At 37.3% G+C, this 18,500-nt stretch overlaps 1 protein-coding gene across 3 annotated transcripts in view; it reads left to right on the forward strand.

Annotated features, from left to right (window-relative positions):
- The window catches only part of SPTLC1 (serine palmitoyltransferase long chain base subunit 1), a 54,211-nt gene that overhangs the window by 19,838 nt on the left and 15,873 nt on the right, over positions 1–18,500 (forward strand). For all 3 annotated transcript variants that reach the window (XM_061199368.1, XM_061199369.1, XM_061199370.1), the window contains exons 6-8: positions 2,916–3,048; positions 10,681–10,810; positions 14,366–14,455. In XM_061199368.1, the coding sequence (XP_061055351.1) occupies positions 2,916–3,048; positions 10,681–10,810; positions 14,366–14,455 (353 nt within the window). The remainder of the gene's footprint in view (positions 1–2,915; positions 3,049–10,680; positions 10,811–14,365; positions 14,456–18,500) is intronic.

An 18,500-nucleotide genomic window follows, 5' to 3' on the forward strand; every position in this document is an offset into this window, starting at 1 on the left:
CCACCAGGGAAGCCCTGTTTTTTCTTTTTAAAATGGAGATATTGAATGAGAGCAATTCACTGTGGCTTGGGTTGTCCATCTGCTAGCTAAATTGTTGAGATTTGGGATAGATAATTCCCAGTTCAGAGGCAGCATTGTAATTTGAAGGAGGCCTCCTATGGGGGACCTGCCCTCCTGTCTCATCAGAAGTGAGAGGCAGCAGAGTGGTGGGGACCTATCTGTGGGCAGGGTGCTCAGAGAGCACTAACAGAGAGGAAAGGAAGACATGCCTGAGACACGCCCGTGCTCAGCTGCATGGACGTAGCTGGTTCTCTGGTGCTTTGCTGCTTTCCTCGTTCTTGCCAGACTTTGCCTGCAACACTTCCCTGGCAGCATATCTCGTGGAAGGGCGGCCAGTCAGGAGCAGGATCAAGTCTTCAGACTTGGTGGTGTTGATGTCACAGATTTGATGCTTGAAGAGCTAAGCACTCTTTTGGTGCCATTTTGATCAACCGGGATGCATTCTTCTACACGTTACTGTGAAATCTCATATTTATTTAGTGTTGCTCTAATGAAAGTGTCACTTCTATAAAAATGACTACCTGATTGGTAATGGAAATCAAACGGTATTTCATGTGTTTTTTATGTAATAAACTATGTTGGTATACATTTTAAGTTACAAGTGGGAAGAAGCATGCCTAGTTGTTTACCATTACTTGATGGGATAAATTGGAATGGGATAAATAGTTCATTTTCACAATTCTATAGCATCCTTTAAGAAGTCTACAAATGAAGTGGTCTTCAATTTATTTTATTATTTGGATATTGCTGCTAAATTTTCTAATTCCTCACTATACCTCTCTTGCCATCAAATTGAGATTTAGTTCGGACCCTCTGTGTCTTCTCATCTCTCACTCAATAGCTGGCGCCCACCCCAGCAGCCTTTGGTTCACAATCGAGGGACCTCTGTGCCTTTAGTCAGAAGTCACTGTGAATGTGTTGTAGTTCTGAGTGTAGACGGGACCCAAGTGCTCCAGAGCAGGGGAGTGAAGGCACAGCTTAGCCTTGTATCTGCCCTCTGGGCTCCGAGTTCTCCGTTGACAGCTGCCAGATGCTTCTCTTAGCTGTCTCACTTTGTCAAGTGGCAGAAACCCTATATTTCTCTTTGATCCAGTGCTTATCAGAGTATTTTTATGTGATACTTACTAAATGTTTGATTAACAATTGAATGAGATTGTTGGACAGCCCTCATTTAACTACTTATTAAAATTTAGTCCTTTGTGAAGTTGTATCTTTTATAATTCTTAATTTTGTCTTTTACTAGTTAAAAAGCATCACAGTAAGATTAACTTGCCTCTGATAAATCAGTGAGTGGGTTTACAGATTTTAGACACTTTATTCAAATGTTCTAAAAAGTTGTTTATTCCTGTTGCTGAGCTGACCTTACTCACTTGTTCCTCCCTGGAAGTTGGTGGAAATCTCACACTTAACAGCTAACCAGGTCTCTGTTGGAAATATTTAGTCCACTCAGTGTCCAGCCTTGTATCCAGCTGGGTTAAGTTGTTTCTTTTGTATATCTCAGTCCTGCAGGTCTTTTCCCTCTCCCCCTTCTCACCAGGAATGTCTCTGGTAGGGAGGGGCATACTTGGAGGGAAGGCTGATGCTGAAGGGGTCTCCTGGAGCGAGGCTCCCAGCCACAGGTCCTCGACATCTGAGCCGGAGGGCTCTGCCGGGCCATCAGCCCTCTCCACCACCCCTCACTGGGGAACATCTGGGTCCCCCTGCCACTGCCTACACTTCTGAGTTCCCCTCAGTGGACATGCCGCGGCTCTGAAAGTCTGCCTTTACTCCTCAGAGTTCCTCGTTTCTCCCATGAAGCTCCAAGGCTGGAGGGGCCTGGCTGCATCCTTCCTGTATCAACTTCTGAGTTCTCTTTGTGCAGAGCATGTGGTAAAACTCTGATCTTGTTCTCCAGACTTGGGTCCTGCTGTAGTTAAAAGAGCTAAAGAAAGTTTAAAAAATTTTTCTTTCCCTTGGGTAATGCCTCATTTTAAGACACTTGGAAGTTTTCCAGTTCACAGCCAGCTGGTACACTATTTATTTTAGACATCGCTGGTCCCTCCATCCCAGGGTGTGAAGCCTCATGGCTTAGCCTGGGAAGGTGAAAGGCTATATGGAACGATGATGTAAGAGAGAAAAAAAAATACCAGTTTAATAATTACAGTTTATCCCTATAATTACATCAACATTCTTCTTAAGCTGCTTCCATAAAAGGACCATATTTCTCTTTGAACTAAACGTTTGAATTCACCAGTACACTTAAAAAGAAATTTAGACAGAAACTCAGTACTGCAGAGTGATGGCAGGTGCCACAACTAAGTGCTGACACAATCTGTTAGAGGAGTGAGCACCACAACTGAAAAAGTTCCTGTCTCTTGATGCAGAGTATGTGGGGTTCTTTTTAACTTAACTACTTTTCTTTTTTCTTTCTTTTCCTTTTAAAAGCTGGTTGACAGTTGTCTTAATGCCTGGTTTGGTCACTTCTACTAAAATGCAAAACGGTGTTAGTAAGTTAGTGTCGTACATTGGTAAAGTCTTGGCATTGTTGGTTGAGGGAAGTTAAAGCAGGCAAGGTCACTGGACCTTGAATTCTTATTGCTAGAGTGATATAAAAGCAAAACCTAGAGTCAGAGCTGTCCCAGTCACATATTTATAGACAAATGAGTAGCTGATTCAGTTCACAGAGTATAGAAACAGTTTTGGCCCAGAATTATCTTAGTAGATATTGTATGACTTGTAACTTAAGAACAATTACATTTTGACCACAAGGTGACAGTATTAATAACTAAACTGCTTATGTTATTTTATTTATTCTTTAGTCAAAGAAAAAGAATTATGAGACAGTTTAACCATTTAACTTTTTACTCTTGAACTAGATGTGCACTTGGATTTGGAAGACCGCCTGGCAAAATTTATGAAGACAGAAGAAGCCATTATATACTCATATGGATTTGCCACCATAGCCAGTGCTATTCCTGCTTACTCTAAGAGAGGGGACATTGTGTTTGTGTAAGTAATCTTTACTGACATTTCTTATCAGAATTCCTTTGGAAATAATATTGGCCCTCCTAGAGAATTCCTTTGTTAGAGGTCATCTGCCTAAAATAATATTGATTTTTTTTTTTCCATTTTTAAAGAAATATATAGTCACCCAGCCAAGTAGTTCTGCAGAATTAGTGAGACCTCCACTGGAAGGATGCCTTAAGGTGTCGGTACTTTGTTATCTGCCATTATGATTTTATTTATTGATGTTGAGAAGGCCAAACTTATGTAGGAGGGGACCAGCCCTCTGTTTTCCCTGTGCAGCTCTGTGACAGTGTGGTGTCCTTGTGAGTCCATGGTCGTAGCCCCCATAGCCACTCATACTACCTGATAAAGTCACTCCACTTCTCAGCACCCTCGCTGCAACTCTTGGTCTCCGCTGATCTTGCTTCATGGCTTGTTAAGAATATAGAAGTCATGAGTTGCAGACTTCCTTAACTTTCCAGGAACAAATTACACACTTGCATACATGTGCACTAGATGTATGGTGTTGCTTTTTACTGTGGAGGGGAAGAGCAGAGAGGAGTAGAGTGAGGGCTGGCATAGCCCAGGCAGCTGGTTATACCCGTCAGGAGCACCTGCCACTAGCCCGAGCCTCTGTTATCTTTTGAGTGGACTATTAAATGACTCTTTTAATTTAGGTCTCAGAGTGACTTTTGTTTCCTCTTTTCCTTTTTGACACCATAGCCAGACACTCCATTTAAGAGCTTCCATTGTTCCTAAAATAAATATCCAAGTTCTTATTATGATCTTGTACATTCTAGACTACTGTTTTAGGCCCATTTTCTACCATTTCCCCTTAGGTGGTCATGCTGTGTAGCCTTACCAGCCTTATATGCTAGTTTCCCCTCAAGGCCTTTGCACGTGCTAAGACCCTAAGTCCCTACGCCTAGAACGTTGTTCCTCCTCTCATCTCCTACTTAATTCCTGCTCATCCTGCACATATACCACCTCTGCAGGAAAGCCTTCCCCAAGCTCTCAGACCAGGTCAAGACCCCTTGCTGCATGTGGAGAAAATTTTACAGCCAGAGGAGTTTGGTATCCTTGTGAATCCATGACCATGCGGGCACTTACATGCCTGTCAAAATCACTGTTTCTCAAGCCTCCCTTAACTTACATATGCAGGTGTGTGCGTGTGTGCTCATGTGTGCCCGCACCCTCTGCTCTTGGCTCATCTTGCCTCACGCTCACTGTACTCTTTTATACCACTTTCAACAGTTCATACCAGCCCGTTGCCTAGGATAGCATGTGCCATTTAGTGGTGCTCAATAAATACCTTCAGTAAGAGAATGAATGGAGGCTGGAGCTCAAAAGAGGGGTCCAAGTGACTGGACTTCAGAGCCCGGCTTACCTCAGTCCCTGTACCATCCGGCTGCTTCTCACTCACTGTCGGAGCACCTGTAGTGCAACAAGCTCAAGCACACGCTGCAGGGCTGGCTCTTCCTGGGGGTTTTCAGCGCGCTTGTGTCCCATTCTTCCCCACAGCCCTGTGACAGTTACCTGGGAGCACTCCAGCACATGGCCTGGGCCTGAGTAGAATTGTTTCCCAATGTGACCATGAAAATGAATGTTTCTATTAATTTCTTGCACATAGTTTAAAAAATCAATAATAATAAAGACTCATCACAAATTTGAGAGCCAGTGATTTAAACAGTGATTCTAGGTTTTTAATAAAGCATAGTTGCAGACAACTACAATACAGTGTCAGCCAATATCGCTTTATACAAGCCCCCACCATAAATTCCTTTTTGAGTTTAAAGTTCAGAAGAAGTTTACAGTTACAGTTGAACTTGTATGCTTCCTTTGTCAGATAATAAATACTATATTGTCCTTTTGGTTTTCACTGCTAGGAAACCTAGTCTAAACTCACTTTCAAATCTTATGCCTGGTGTCTTAGAACTTCAGTTTCTAATGAGTCATTAGACAACTTAATTATTCCCTTATACATAATTTTAAATATTCCACCTGAATTCATTTGAAAGTAGGAATGCTAGAGGTAAAAATGGTGTTTAGTAAATTATTTGATAAATTGTTTTTGATAAATTCATTAGGCATAGACAATATGTTCGATGTTTTATTTTCTTTCTTTTGTAGTAAACAGTGATAATGCTTTGCCAGTAGGTCTCAGAACAATGGTTGTTTATATACGTAAGTCTTTCCTTGTCACTCTGTCTTTATATTACTTTGTGTACCCTTTTCTAATGAAATGTTTTATATTGAGATAATTGTGGATTCACATACACTTGTAAGAAATAATACAGAGATTTTATGTGCCCTTTACCTAGTCTTCCCCAATGGTCACCTCTTGCAAAACTGTAATACAGTTTGAAAAGTGGGATGTTGACATTGATAAAGTCAAGATAATCCCTCTTGTTGCCACACCCATATCCCTTCTACCCTACCCACTCTTTAGCCCCTGGCAACCACTAATCTGTTCTCCATTTCTATAATTTCATGATTTCAAGATTGTTGTACAAATGTAGTCATACAGTAGGTAAAACATTTGAGGATTGGCTTTTCTCATTCAGCATTAATTATTTGGAGATTCTCCAGGGTTGTTATGTGAATCAAGAGTTTGTGCCTTTTGATTGCTGAGTCATATTCCATGGTATGGATACACCACAGTTTGTTGAACCATTCACCTATTAAGGATATCAGAGTTGTTTCTAGTTTGGGGCTATTACAAATAAAGGTGCTGTAAATATTCATGTATAGCTTTTTCTGTGAACATAAGTTTTCATTTCTTCGAGGTATATGCCAAGGAATGCAGTTGCTGGTCATAAAGTATTGTGCGTTAAGTTTTTTAAGAAATTGCCAAACTTTTCCAGAGTGGCTGTATTATTTTACATTTCCATGAACAGTGTATAAGTGATCTAGTTTTTCCAACATCCTCAGGAACATTTGGTGTTGTCGCTTTTTTTTTTTTTTTTTTTAGCCATTCTCATAGGTGTGTACAGATATCTCATTGTAGTTTTAGTCTATATTTCCCTGATGCTACCATACTGACTGTTTTTAGACTTTGGTCTTGGCATCAGGGTAATACTTCATAAAGTCAATTTGAAAGTGTTCCCTCTTTTATTTTCTGGAGAAACTGTATAAAACTGTTGTTAATTCTTTAAATGTTTGGTAGAGTTCTCCAGTAAAAACAGCTGGACCTCGAGATTTTTTTTTTTTTTGGAAGTATTTTTACTATGAATTTAATTTCCTTAGTACTTGTAAGGCTATTCAAATATTGAGTGAGTTGAAGTAGTTTGTGTTTTTCAAGGAGTTGGTCCATTTCTTCTAAATCGTCAAATTTGTATGTGTAGCATTGTTTGTGATATTCCCTTACTATCCTTCTAATGTCTGCAGATCCCTGTTTCCTTCCTAACTGGTAATTTCTGTCTACTCTCTTTTTTGTCATTTTTGCTAGAGATTTGTCAATTTTATTGATATTTTCAAAGAATCGGCTCCTTGTTTCATAGATTTTTCTACGTTGTATTTTTGTTTTCATTTCTGCTGATTTCTGGTATTATTTCCTGCCTTCTGCTCATTTGCAGTTTAGTTTGCTCTTTCTAGGTTCTTGAGGTGAGAACTTCAATTACTGATTTGAGACTTTTCCTCATTTCTAATGTATTAGTGCTATGAATTTCCCTGTCATCACTGCTATAGTTGTGTTCCACAAATTTTGATGCGTTTATTTTCATTTTCGTTTAGTTCATTTTTGTGTTTTATTTCTCTTTAGACTTTCTCTTTGACCCATGAGTTACGTAGAAGTGTGTTGTTTAGTTTCCAAGCGTTTGGAAATTTTTAATTTGTTACAGTTTGTTTTATGGCTCATGATGTGGTCTATCTTGGAATATGTTCCATAGTCACTTAAAAAAGAATATTCTGGCAAATACAGTCAAAAGGCCACGTGAGGACAGCAGTGAGAAGGTATCACTCCATGATAGGACACATGTGATTAATTTCCTTCTTTATACATTTCTGTTTTTCATATAATAGTATTCAGTGATCAAATGTTACACTGATCATTATTTTTTAAAAGTCACTGATATGCAAATTAAAAACCAGAAAAAACATACAAAATGTTCATTTGCCACTTCTATCCTTTAATCCAGTAAGAGAGAGTGCTAGTTTTGCATGTCAACTTCCTAAGGTATACTTATATAAAAGTTTTAGTGAGACAAAAAGCAATTTACATATGAAACTTTATTTACCTTTTGAGAGAAATTTTTTTTGTCATTATCATTAAATAGAAAAAAAAATATTCTGCTGAATGGAGTGTTCTATAAATGACAATTAGATCTTCCTAGTTGATGGTGTTATTGAGTTCCTCTATATCCTTGCTGATTTTCTGTTTGGTAGTTCTGTCAGTTGTTGTAATTTGTCAATTTCTTCTTTCACTTTTATCAGTTTTTGTGTCTTATCTTTTGTAGCTCTGTTATTTGGTGCATATTTAGGATAAGTTTTCCTGGTTAATTGAGTCTTTTTATCATTATATAACATCCTTCTCTGTCTCTGGTAATTTTCTTTGTTTCAAAGTCTACTTTATCAGATATTAACATAGGCACTCTGCTTTCCCTTTTGAATGTTTGCATGTGTTTATTGTATGTAATATATATGTATACCCTTACTACCTATATTATTGTATATAACATACATACATATATATAGCATATAACTATATATATATATATATATATATATATAACTATATGTATACACACACACACATATTCCCTTACTACCCATCTTATTACATTTGAAGTGAATTTCTTACAGGCAGCATGTTTAATCCACTCTGCCACTCTGTCTTTAAATTGTATATTTTAGCCATTTACATTTAATGTAATTATTGATATATGGGATCTTAATCTCCCAATTTTTATTTTTTGTTTCTTATTTGTTCTCTCTGTTTTTTGTTTTCTTTTTTCTTTTTCCTGCCTTTCTCAGGGTTAATTGAATGAGTTTTGGAGTTCCATTTTTATTTATCTTATTTATTTTATTTATTTGTTTTCAAGTGTTTCCCTTTGTATAGTTTTTTAGTCATTGCTGTAAGTATGATGTTATATGTATGCATAAGTTATCACATTCTACTGGTGTTATTTTACCAGTTCAGTTATAGAATCCTTTATCTTCCTTTACATCCCCTTACTCTCCTTATTTATAATACAGTTGTTTTAAGTATTTCCTGTAAACACTTTGAGAACCACATCAGATAGTGTTATAATTTGTACATTAACCATCCACAATGACTTAGAAAACTCAAGAGGGGAAGAAAAGCCTAGTGTGTTTGTTCATACTTTTTACAGTGTTCTTTCTTCCTTCCTGATAATCTAAGATTCTTTTATTTATTTATTTTTTCTATGTGGAGAGCTTCTCTAGCCATTCCTTTAGGGGAAATCAGCTTGGGACAGAGTCTCTTAGTTTTTTTTCTACTGAGAATGTCTTCTCCCCCTCATTCCTAAAGGATATTTTTGCTAGTTTTGGATTCTTGGTTGCCAGGTCTTTTTTTTTCAGCATTTGAAATACATTGGGACACTTTTTTCTGGTGTTCATGGTTTCTGATGAGAAATCTACTGTCACTCAAATTGCTTTTCTCTTACATGTAAGGTGTCATTTTTCTTGTGCTGATTTCAAGATTTTTTTCTTTGTCATTAGTTTTCAGAAGTTTGACTATAATTGTATTGGCATTTATTTGTTTGGGTTTACCTGCAAGAATTTTGCTCAGCTTCTTTAATCTATAGTTTTAAGCCTCTTCTTTAATCTATAGGTTTTCAGCCATTATTTCTTTAAGTACCTTTTTAGTCCCACCCTCATTCTGTTCTTTAGAACTCTACAGACTTGAATGTTGCATATTTTATTGTAGTCTCACAGGTCCCTGAGACTGTTCTTTTCTTTCTAGTCTACTTTCTCTCTGCGATTTACATTGACTTGATTTCTACTGTTACATCTTTCAGCTCACTGATTCTTTCCTCTCTCCATTCTGCTGCTGAATTCATCCACTATGCTTTTTCTTTTGACTATTTTGCTTTTTAGTTCTAATATCCCCACAGGATTCTTCTTTGTATCTTCCTTTTCTCTGTTGCAGCTTCCTGTTTTTTCATTTGTTTCAAGCATGTTCATAATTACTCATGAAACATTTTTATCATGACTGTTTTAAAGTCATTATCAGATCATCCTGACAGCTCTGTCATCTTATTACTGGCATTTGTTGATTGTTTTTTTTCTTTTTTTTTTTCATTGTTTGATATTTTCTGGTTATTGGTATGACAAGTGAAACATGAACAGTTTCATATTATGCTGTTATAGTTTATGCTTTATTTAAACTTTCTGTTTTAATTGGCTTTCTCTGACAGTCTTCCAACAAGGGCAGGGGGGCACTGCTGCCTCATTACTGTCAGGTGGAAGTACAAGTCCAGGGTCCCCACGGGGCCTCCACTGACACTGAGGTGGGGTTATTTTCATTTCTTCTGGTTGTTGGTGAGAGTCCTACTCTTGTCTGAGCCTCCCCTAACACAGCCTAAGCATAGGCAGGGGAGAGTGTCTCTCCCTGCAGGAGATTGGAAGTTAGGTCTCTCCACATGGTCTTCACTAACACCACAGTGGGAGCCACTTGTTACTACCCAACGGAGATACAAGTTCTGGCTCCCTTCTCTGACAGCTCCCACAGGGGTATTGGGGAGCCTTGTTATGGCCTCGTGAAGGCTAGAGTCTGGGTCCCCCTCTCAGCCTTTGCTAGTGTAGAGGGGACAGGCCCAGGTTTTTCTGTGGTTTGGCTGCAGTAGAGACCTTTGCTGGGCTGCCTCCTTTCCTGTCCCTTTGGCTACAGAGAGCAGACTTTTGTCAGAGCTTTTCTGTCTCGCCTGTTGGCATTTCCAGTTTGCCAGCTGCATCAGTTCCAAGTTAGGAAAATCCAGGAACTTGTTTCATGTCATTTCTCAGATCCCTCGCTGGTCTGCCTTTTCTCTCCATTTTTCAGCATCATCTTATGTTTGTCTTATACATGATGTCCAGGATTTTTGGTTGTACCCAGTGAGAAAAATAGGGAAAATATGTCTATTTTCTCAGAAGTAGAAGTGTTGCATGTACTTTTAAATAATACACTTAATTTAAGAAATATATCCTGCCCCCCATTAACTCAATTTAGGAGATCTTACTGAAGATTAATCTGCATGACTCAGAGTTCTCCCCTGGGTTATGTAGAGTCAGTAACCCAGTATTCCTTTTGATGGCAAAGTAATGGCAGAGTGGTGGCCAGTCAAATCAGAGATGCCACTGATGGTGAGATGCACCAATATTTCATTTATTTTTCAGAAAGAGAAAAGTACTTTGAATAAACTAATATGCCATCCGTATAGTAAGATGCGATTTCTCAGAGGTCAAAATATGGCAAGAGTTTGCTTCCTGGAACAGAATCAGTATGGTAGTTATGTGGAAAGGCTTGCAGAGTGAAGTGCAAACAATAATATATTAATGTTCAAACATGTTTTATTTATTTTCCATGTTCAGTTTAACAAGTGGATGTTGGTCAACTTACAAAAGCAAGCATTCCTTTTCTGAGAATGTTGACAAGACCCTTTAAACCCCAATTTGGTGGGTCTTTCTTCCTTGCAGAGATAAAGCTGCCTGCTTTGCTATTCAGAAGGGATTACAGGCATCACGTAGTGACATTAAGCTATTTAACCATAATGATATGGATGACCTGCAGCGACTATTGAAAGAACAAGAGATTGAAGATCAAAAGGTATGATTCTTTTGAAGAAAATTACACAGTTCTTTTGTACTTTCTAACCAGCTAAATTATAAATGAAATGGTAATTTGTCATGAAAACTTGCCTGTGGATCACATGTGGACATTAAATAAGGGTGTTTCTGCTTATTAAATGTACCTCAGATTAGAGAGTCAAGCCTGATAGTAATTGCCTCATCATTGCCATAATTATATATGGCAAATTTGGGGGAAGGTTATCTAGGCAGCTTTCTAAAAGAGAGAAAGAAAAACAGCATGCATTTTGGGGGTGGAGGGATGTACACTCAACTCTACAGAAGTAACAACAGAACTCATTAGGGCATTAACAAGATGTGTCTAGTGAATTCAAAATAGGCTTATTCATATCAGAATAAATCATGTATCAATTCACCAGAAGAAACCGTGGCGGCAGATCTTAATTAATGAATTTATGAACAAAGTGAAGACTCTTTCTCCCTACCCCAACCTCATCCCAGATCTCTGAGCAGCTGCTCCCTGTGGGAAGCAGCTGCCTCAAGCATGGTTTCCTTCTACGTTGCAACCTATTTACACTTCTTCTCAAGCACCTGTGTAGTCCCTTGGGACAGGGAGGGAATTAGGCAGGTGGAACTTGCTCCTTGTTGTTCTGATAGAGAGTGGAACAGAGGAAACGTGTTCAAAGCATCACTGTTAGAATTAACATTTATTTGCCCCTGACAACATGAACAGAGAAGGTAGTTCTGTGGTCTGTGGTTCTGCAGCAGGAACCACTGTGTGTGGATTGTACTGGGAACCTGGTCACCACATCCTTTGTCTCAAACACCACTTTCAAGTGGACTTTCCCAGTGTAACTCGTCCGTTACTAGAGTAACTGATAAAAATGCTCATCACATCCTTAATTTTGTGTTAATTTCTATTTTTCCAGATATTTGAATTATTCCTTTTGGATTCTGTCATCTTTGTTTAGGTGATAGCCTAAGAGCAGCATTTCATGATTATACACATTCTTGTGATGAATACGCATAGACTTCTGCTATTTTATGCTAGGTGTGATACAGACAGTGTTTTATAAGTATACAATTTAGAAGAATCTATAGGGAAAATCTTAAAATTGAGACCGTTCCACCAATGAATTCTTTCTACAGATTGTAAAAAGATGTCCCTTTTCTGATTCAGTAATAGAATGCTACTGTATTGAAAAACACTGCCTTAGAAAGTGTGACCAATGAACCAGTCTGCTGTAGAGTTATTTCGCCAAGTTAGCATTGTACAAATTTGGAAGACAACATATTCAAGTTCTGTGTGTGTGTTGTATAAGATTTATAATCTGTGGAACTTTTTTTTTAATGAATAACAAGAAATAAAGTTATCTTAAAATTTATTTCCGTTTTATAGTTTTTACCTTTTTACTAATTAATTTATACCACATATTCCTGCCAAGAGTAGACGTTCTAAATTACTTTACATTTTGGTTTTTAGAAATCTTTTTTAATTTTGTTTTCACAAAAATAATAAATGTTAAATTTTTAAATATTTTGTACTTAGATGCTTATATTTCCTTTGAAAGTAAGTTAAATAATCTGAGTTTGGATCAAACTCTTTTTGTCAGTTTCCCAACTAATGGGGTTCATATGTTTTTTCATTCCTTTTCTTATAGAGTTCTCTTATCCCATATTAATCCTTCTTAAAAAAAAAAAGATAATAGATAAAAACAGCAGTTCATAGAAGAAATGCAGATAACTGAGCAAATAGAAAATAGTCTGACCTCACTAACAGTTACAGAAATTAGGGTAAGAGTTTTTGCCTGTCCGATTAGGGAAAACTTCTTATGGTAATAATCAGTGCCACACTGATGTACAAAGGGCCTTCCAAAAACTCTGAGGAGAGCTTCAGTTGGCACAGCCTTTCTAGAGGGTAAATGAGCAGGTATATTCTGGGATTCTTAAATATCCATACCCTCTGGAGTGCTATCTTTAGAAGAGAATCAGAAATGGTGTCAGAGATCGAAGGGTATTCACGTGATGTAAAAAAACAAAATGAGGGAAACAACCTAAATCCAGCACTGTGGGAATAGTTAAATAATTTACGGTATATCTACAAGGTGGAATATCAAATCTCCATTAAAATCATGGTTTAAATAATATTAAATAATGTGAGAATGTTCACAACATAATATTTTAAAAACTCAGGTCCTAGAACGATTGCAGTAAAATCCTGATTTGAACAAGGTAATTTACAAAGATATGTATTTACAAGAAAAAGTTACCAGTGTGTGGTGTAACGAGCTTATTTGGTAAATTCTTTTTTGTACTTTTCCATTTCCCAAGAATATTCCAAAAATAAAATATTCCTTCATTGAGTATTTTAAGATCATAAGAAAGATACTTTGTTTTTTAAAGGCAGGGAGAGGCGGGATGCCCCCATGTCCTCAGCTGTGACCTCCCAGCAGACCCACAGCCTTCAGGTTTGAGTTAGTGACAGAGTGAAGATGACCAAGAATGATGTAAACTTTTGCATGCTTCAGCCGACACTTTTTTGAGTATTACATAGAGCTGTGGGTTCTAAAATACCCCTTAAAGAATAGCTCTGATATTTGAGTTTCTAGTTGTTCATTAGAAGCTTAGAGGCAAGAAACCTTTGAGTAGAAAGGTGGCGGCAAACTCTGTCTGTGGAATTTTTTCAGTGCAGCATACCTGAAACATCTACAAATTCAGCAGTGGGAGTGGTTTATTCGTGATTTGACGTCAGTGGGGTGTGGGAAGGTGTGTGTTACTTGAAAGAGTCCCTCCACTGCATCACCTCCGAACATGACTGGGTGAGGTCATAGTCCAGTTTTACTTGAACCAGTAGTGAGGAGGAAGGAAGGAAGAGGGTTTCATCTGTTTTTTGGTAAATAAGGGAGGTCAGGGTTTGTCTGTTTTTTAACTTTTTATTAGGAAAATTTCTGGCACATTCAAAGGAAACAGTAGTATAGTGAAGCCCCCTGTACCCTTCTCCCAGCTTTGTTTTCAATATTCTGCCATTCTTGTATCATCTGAACCTTCACCTAACTCCCCACTCAATCTCTGTGATGATGATGATTGTCATCATCATTAGAGTTCTTTTTATTTTAGGTAAAATTTACAGACATTGAAATACATTAGTCCTAGTTATACAGTTTTGACCAGTGGTTATACCCGTGTAGCCCAGGTATCATGGCCCCCATCATGACATAAAACGTCCCCATCTCCCCCAGAAAGTTCCCTTGGGTCCCTTCCCAGTCATTCTGGGCTTGGAGGGTTTTGTTTGTGTTTTAGTATTCTCAGTGTCTAAGCAGTTTGTGTTTGTGTGTGAGGCCTCCTAGTTGACCGTGTGACCTGAAAACATGTCTGAGAGAAGAAAGCACTGTTTTTCATCTCAAAATAACAGGATCTCAAACCTTGAGCTTGAAATTAATTTAGTCTATCTATTTGTTGATTTATCTTGGTGAATAAATCTTGTAGGGTGAAAGTGCTAGAGAGCACATAACAGATTTTGTATTTGGAGTTACTGAAATTTAAAACATCTATTTTTTTTTTTTTTCTTTTAAAGAATCCTCGCAAGGCTCGTGTAACTCGACGTTTCATTGTAGTCGAGGGGTTATATATGAATACTGGAACTATTTGCCCTCTTCCAGAATTGGTGAGCAACCATGTTTATTTACTATTTTAGTATTCAGACTATTTGGCAGTTATGCCTTTTGTTTATGACCATTTTTAATGTATAATGTCTGCATTGCTTTGCTTGATAGGTATCATAAGCACATTCTGATCATACTAGGGAAGTAGATTAACATTAAATGCCAACCCTGACCTTTAAAGAGTAATCAAGACTGAGTTTTATAAAACCAACTTTATTGAGCTATAATTGACACATAATAAAATATACTCACTTTAAGAGTACAGTTTGATAAGTTTTGACAGATGTATACTCCCCTATCCCCACCACCACAGTCAAGATATAGAACATTTCTGTCACTCCAGAAGTCCCTCATGCCCCTTTGTAATCAGTACCCCATTCCTGGCCGCAAGCCACCGTTGATCTGCTTTCTGTTCCTGTAGTTTTGCTTTTTGTAGAATTTCGTATAAATGAAATCATACAATATGTATTTTGTAAAACTCAGCTTTTTAAAAGGGGATACAATACACTGTCTTTAGAAACCATGACTATTGAGATTTTTTTTTTAGGTGAAATTCACATAACATAAAACTAGCCATTTTAGAGTGTAGAGTTCAGTGGCATTTAGTACGTGCACAGTGTTGTGCACTCATCAACTAGCTAGTTGTAAAACCTTTTTGTCACTCCCAAGGAAGACCCAGTACCCATTAAGCAATCACTCCGCATTTTTCCTTGCCCCTAGCCCCCACCAGTCTGCTTTCTGTCTATATGGATTTACCTATTCTGGATATTTCTGATGAATGGAATCATATAATATATGACTATGGCTTCACTCACTTACAATGTTTTCATTGTTTATCCAATTTGTGGCATCATTTATCAGTACTTCATTCCTTTTTTCTTCTTTTTTTAAAAATTTATTTATTTTTGGCTGCGTTGGGTCTTCGTTGCTGTGCGCGGGCTTTCTCTAGTTTTGGCAAGCAGGGGCTACTCTTCGCTTCATTCCTTTTTAAAGCTAAGTAATATTCCATTGTGTGGGTATATCACATTTTGGTTTTTTTGTTAACAGATATTTGGATTGCTTCACCTTTTGGCATTTGTGAATAGTGCTGCTATGAACATTCATGTACAAGTATTTGTTTGAATCCGTGTTTTCAACTCTTTCATGTATGTGCCTAGCAATGTAATTGCTGGATCATGTGGTAATTCTATTTTTAACTTATTGAGGAACTGCCATACTGTTTTCCACAGTGGCCTGTACCATTTTACATTCCCACCAGCAATGGAGGAGGGTTTCAGTTTCTCCACATCCTTACCAATGTATACTTTTTTTTTTTTTTAATTTTTGCCATTCTAGTAGGTGTGAAGTATATTTGCATTTCTGATTTGCATTTCTTGAATGACTAATGATGTTGAGCCACTTTTCTTGTGTTGGCCATTTGTATATCTTTGGAGAAATGCCTCTAGAAGTCCTTTGCCCATTTTTAAACTGGGTTGTCTTTTTGTAAAGTTCTTTATGTATTCTAGGTACTAGACCCTTATCAGGTATGTGATTTGCAAATATTTTCTCTCATTCTATAGGTTTTCTTTTCATTTCTTTGATAGTGTCCTTTGATGCACAAAAGTTTTTAATTTTGGCAAAGTCCAATTTATTTAGTTTTTTGTTGTTGCTTGTGCTTTTAGTGTCATATCTAAGAAATACATTGTCAAATCCAGGGTGTGAAGATACACCCCTATGTTTTCTTCTGAGATTTTTATAGTTTTAGCTCTTATTTTAGGTCCTTGATCCATTTTGACTTAATTTTTGTATATTCTGTGAGAGAGGGATTCAACTTCATTCTTTTGCATGTGGTTATCCATTTGTCCCTGTACCATTTGTTGAAGAAACTATTGTTTTCCCATTGAATGGTCTTGGCACCCTTGTTGAAATCAGTTGACTGTAGGTATATGGGTTTATTTCTGGACTCTCAGTTCTATTCCATTTGTCTGTATGTCTAGCCTTATGCCAGTACCATGCTTAATTACTTAATTCATGTAGCTTTGTGGTAAACTTTGAAATCAAGATGTGAGTTCTCCATTTTTGTTCTTTTTCAATATTGTTTTGGTTATTTGGCGTCCCTTGAAATTCCATTTGAATGTTAGGATCAGCTTTTCCATTTCTGTAAAAAATGGCATTGAGATTTTTTATAGGAATTGTAGTGAATACTTAGATTGCTCTGGGAAGTATTGCCATCTTAATGATACTGAGTCTTCTCATTGATGAACATGGAATGCATTTCCATTTATTTCAGTTTTCTTCAATTTCTTTCAGTATTGTGTGTGGCTTTTACTGTAAAGTCTGGTACCTGTTTGGTTAAATTTATTCCTAAGTATTGTATTCTTTTTGATGCTAAGTATTTTATTCTTTTTGATGCTATTATAGATGGAATTGTTTTCTTAATTTCCTTTTTGGATTGTTCACTACTAATTATAGAAATACAGATGACTTTTGTGTATTGATCTTGCATCATTCAACTTTTGCTGAACTTGTTTATTAGCTGAAACAGTATTTTTGTGGATCTTATTCTGTATATAAGATCATGTCATCTGTGAATAGAGCTAGTTTTGCTTCTTCCTTTCCAAGGATGGATGCTTTTCTTTTTTTTTTCTTGCCTGATTGCTCTGGCTAGAACTTCCAGTACAGTGTTGACTGGAAGTGACAAGAGTGAGTGTCCTTCCTGCTCTTTAAAGGGAAAGCTTTCAGGCCATCACCATTGAGTATGATTTTAGCTGTGGGTTTTCCGTAAATGCCCTTTATCAAGTTGAGGAAGTTCCCTCCTATTTCTTATTTGTTGAATGCTTCTCTCATGAGAGGTTTGGGGTTTGTCAGATGCTTTTTCTGCATCAGTTGAGTTAATCATGTGGTTATCCTTCATTCTATTAGTATGGTGTATTACACTGATTTTCCTGTAATAAACCACCATTGCATTTGACCATTAAAATCTGAATCTATGAGTCCATCAATTGAATAGGGATTCAAAATAAAGGTTTCATATCTTATTTTTTAAGTTTTTCACTATTTCTTGAGGAAATCTAGATACCTCCTAAATGTCAATAAAAGAGATTTGTTTTCCTCTCCTTCCTTTTGTGAGTGTCAAAGACTGATAGAATAATGTAGGAGAGATAGTCGGCCACAAGATGTTAGAACTGTATGTTACAGGGGTACAATAATAAATCAGTACTGATGGGCAAATATACAGCCAGTGAAACAAAATGTAAAGTGTAGGAACAGATCAAGTACCTAAAGTACTGAGTACGTAAAATTACAGTATACAAATTAGGGTTTGACAAAAGGATTCCTGTTTTGTTTTACTTGTCTGTTTGTGTTCCAGTACTGTGATAATATTATTAAATATTTTCTAAAACATGGTTTTTAGAAACTATCTCACTCATATAATACCTCATATTAATGGATGGGAAAGAATTAGTATTGAAAAGATGTAATTCTCCCCAAATTAGTTTGTTCATTGTTAATGAAAATTCAGGTAGAAGCCCAGTGAGGACCCCTCTCCCAATTTGATGTTGATTCACAAGATTAGCCTATAAAATCTTTTTTTTTTTTTTTATGAAAGCTTCTTTATTTATTTATTTATTTATTTTTGGCTGTGTTGGGTCTTCATTTCTGTGCGAGGGCTTTCTCTAGTTGCGGCGAGCGGGGACCACTCTTCATCGCGGTTTGCGGGCCTCTCACTGTCGCGGCCTCTCTTGTTGCGGAGCACAGGCTCCAGACGCGCAGGCTCAGTAGTTGTGGCTCATGGGCCCAGTTGCTCCGCGGCATTTGGGATCTTCCCAAACCAGGGCTCGAACCCGTGTCCCCTGCATTGGCAGGCAGATTCTCAACCACTGCGCCACCAGGGAAGCCCTAGCCTGTAAAATCTTGATGGTTAAAAAATAAATTATCAGACGCATGATATGAGACATCAGCCCATCTTATATATTTCTGTGCATTATTTCTATAGTTTCAGTGGAAAAAATCATAGTAATTAAACATTTAATAATTAAAATTATGATTCTGGCACAAGAGAACATT

Source organism: Eubalaena glacialis, chromosome 9 (assembly GCF_028564815.1).
Source record: "Eubalaena glacialis isolate mEubGla1 chromosome 9, mEubGla1.1.hap2.+ XY, whole genome shotgun sequence".
NCBI classification, from domain to species: Eukaryota; Metazoa; Chordata; class Mammalia; order Artiodactyla; family Balaenidae; genus Eubalaena; species Eubalaena glacialis.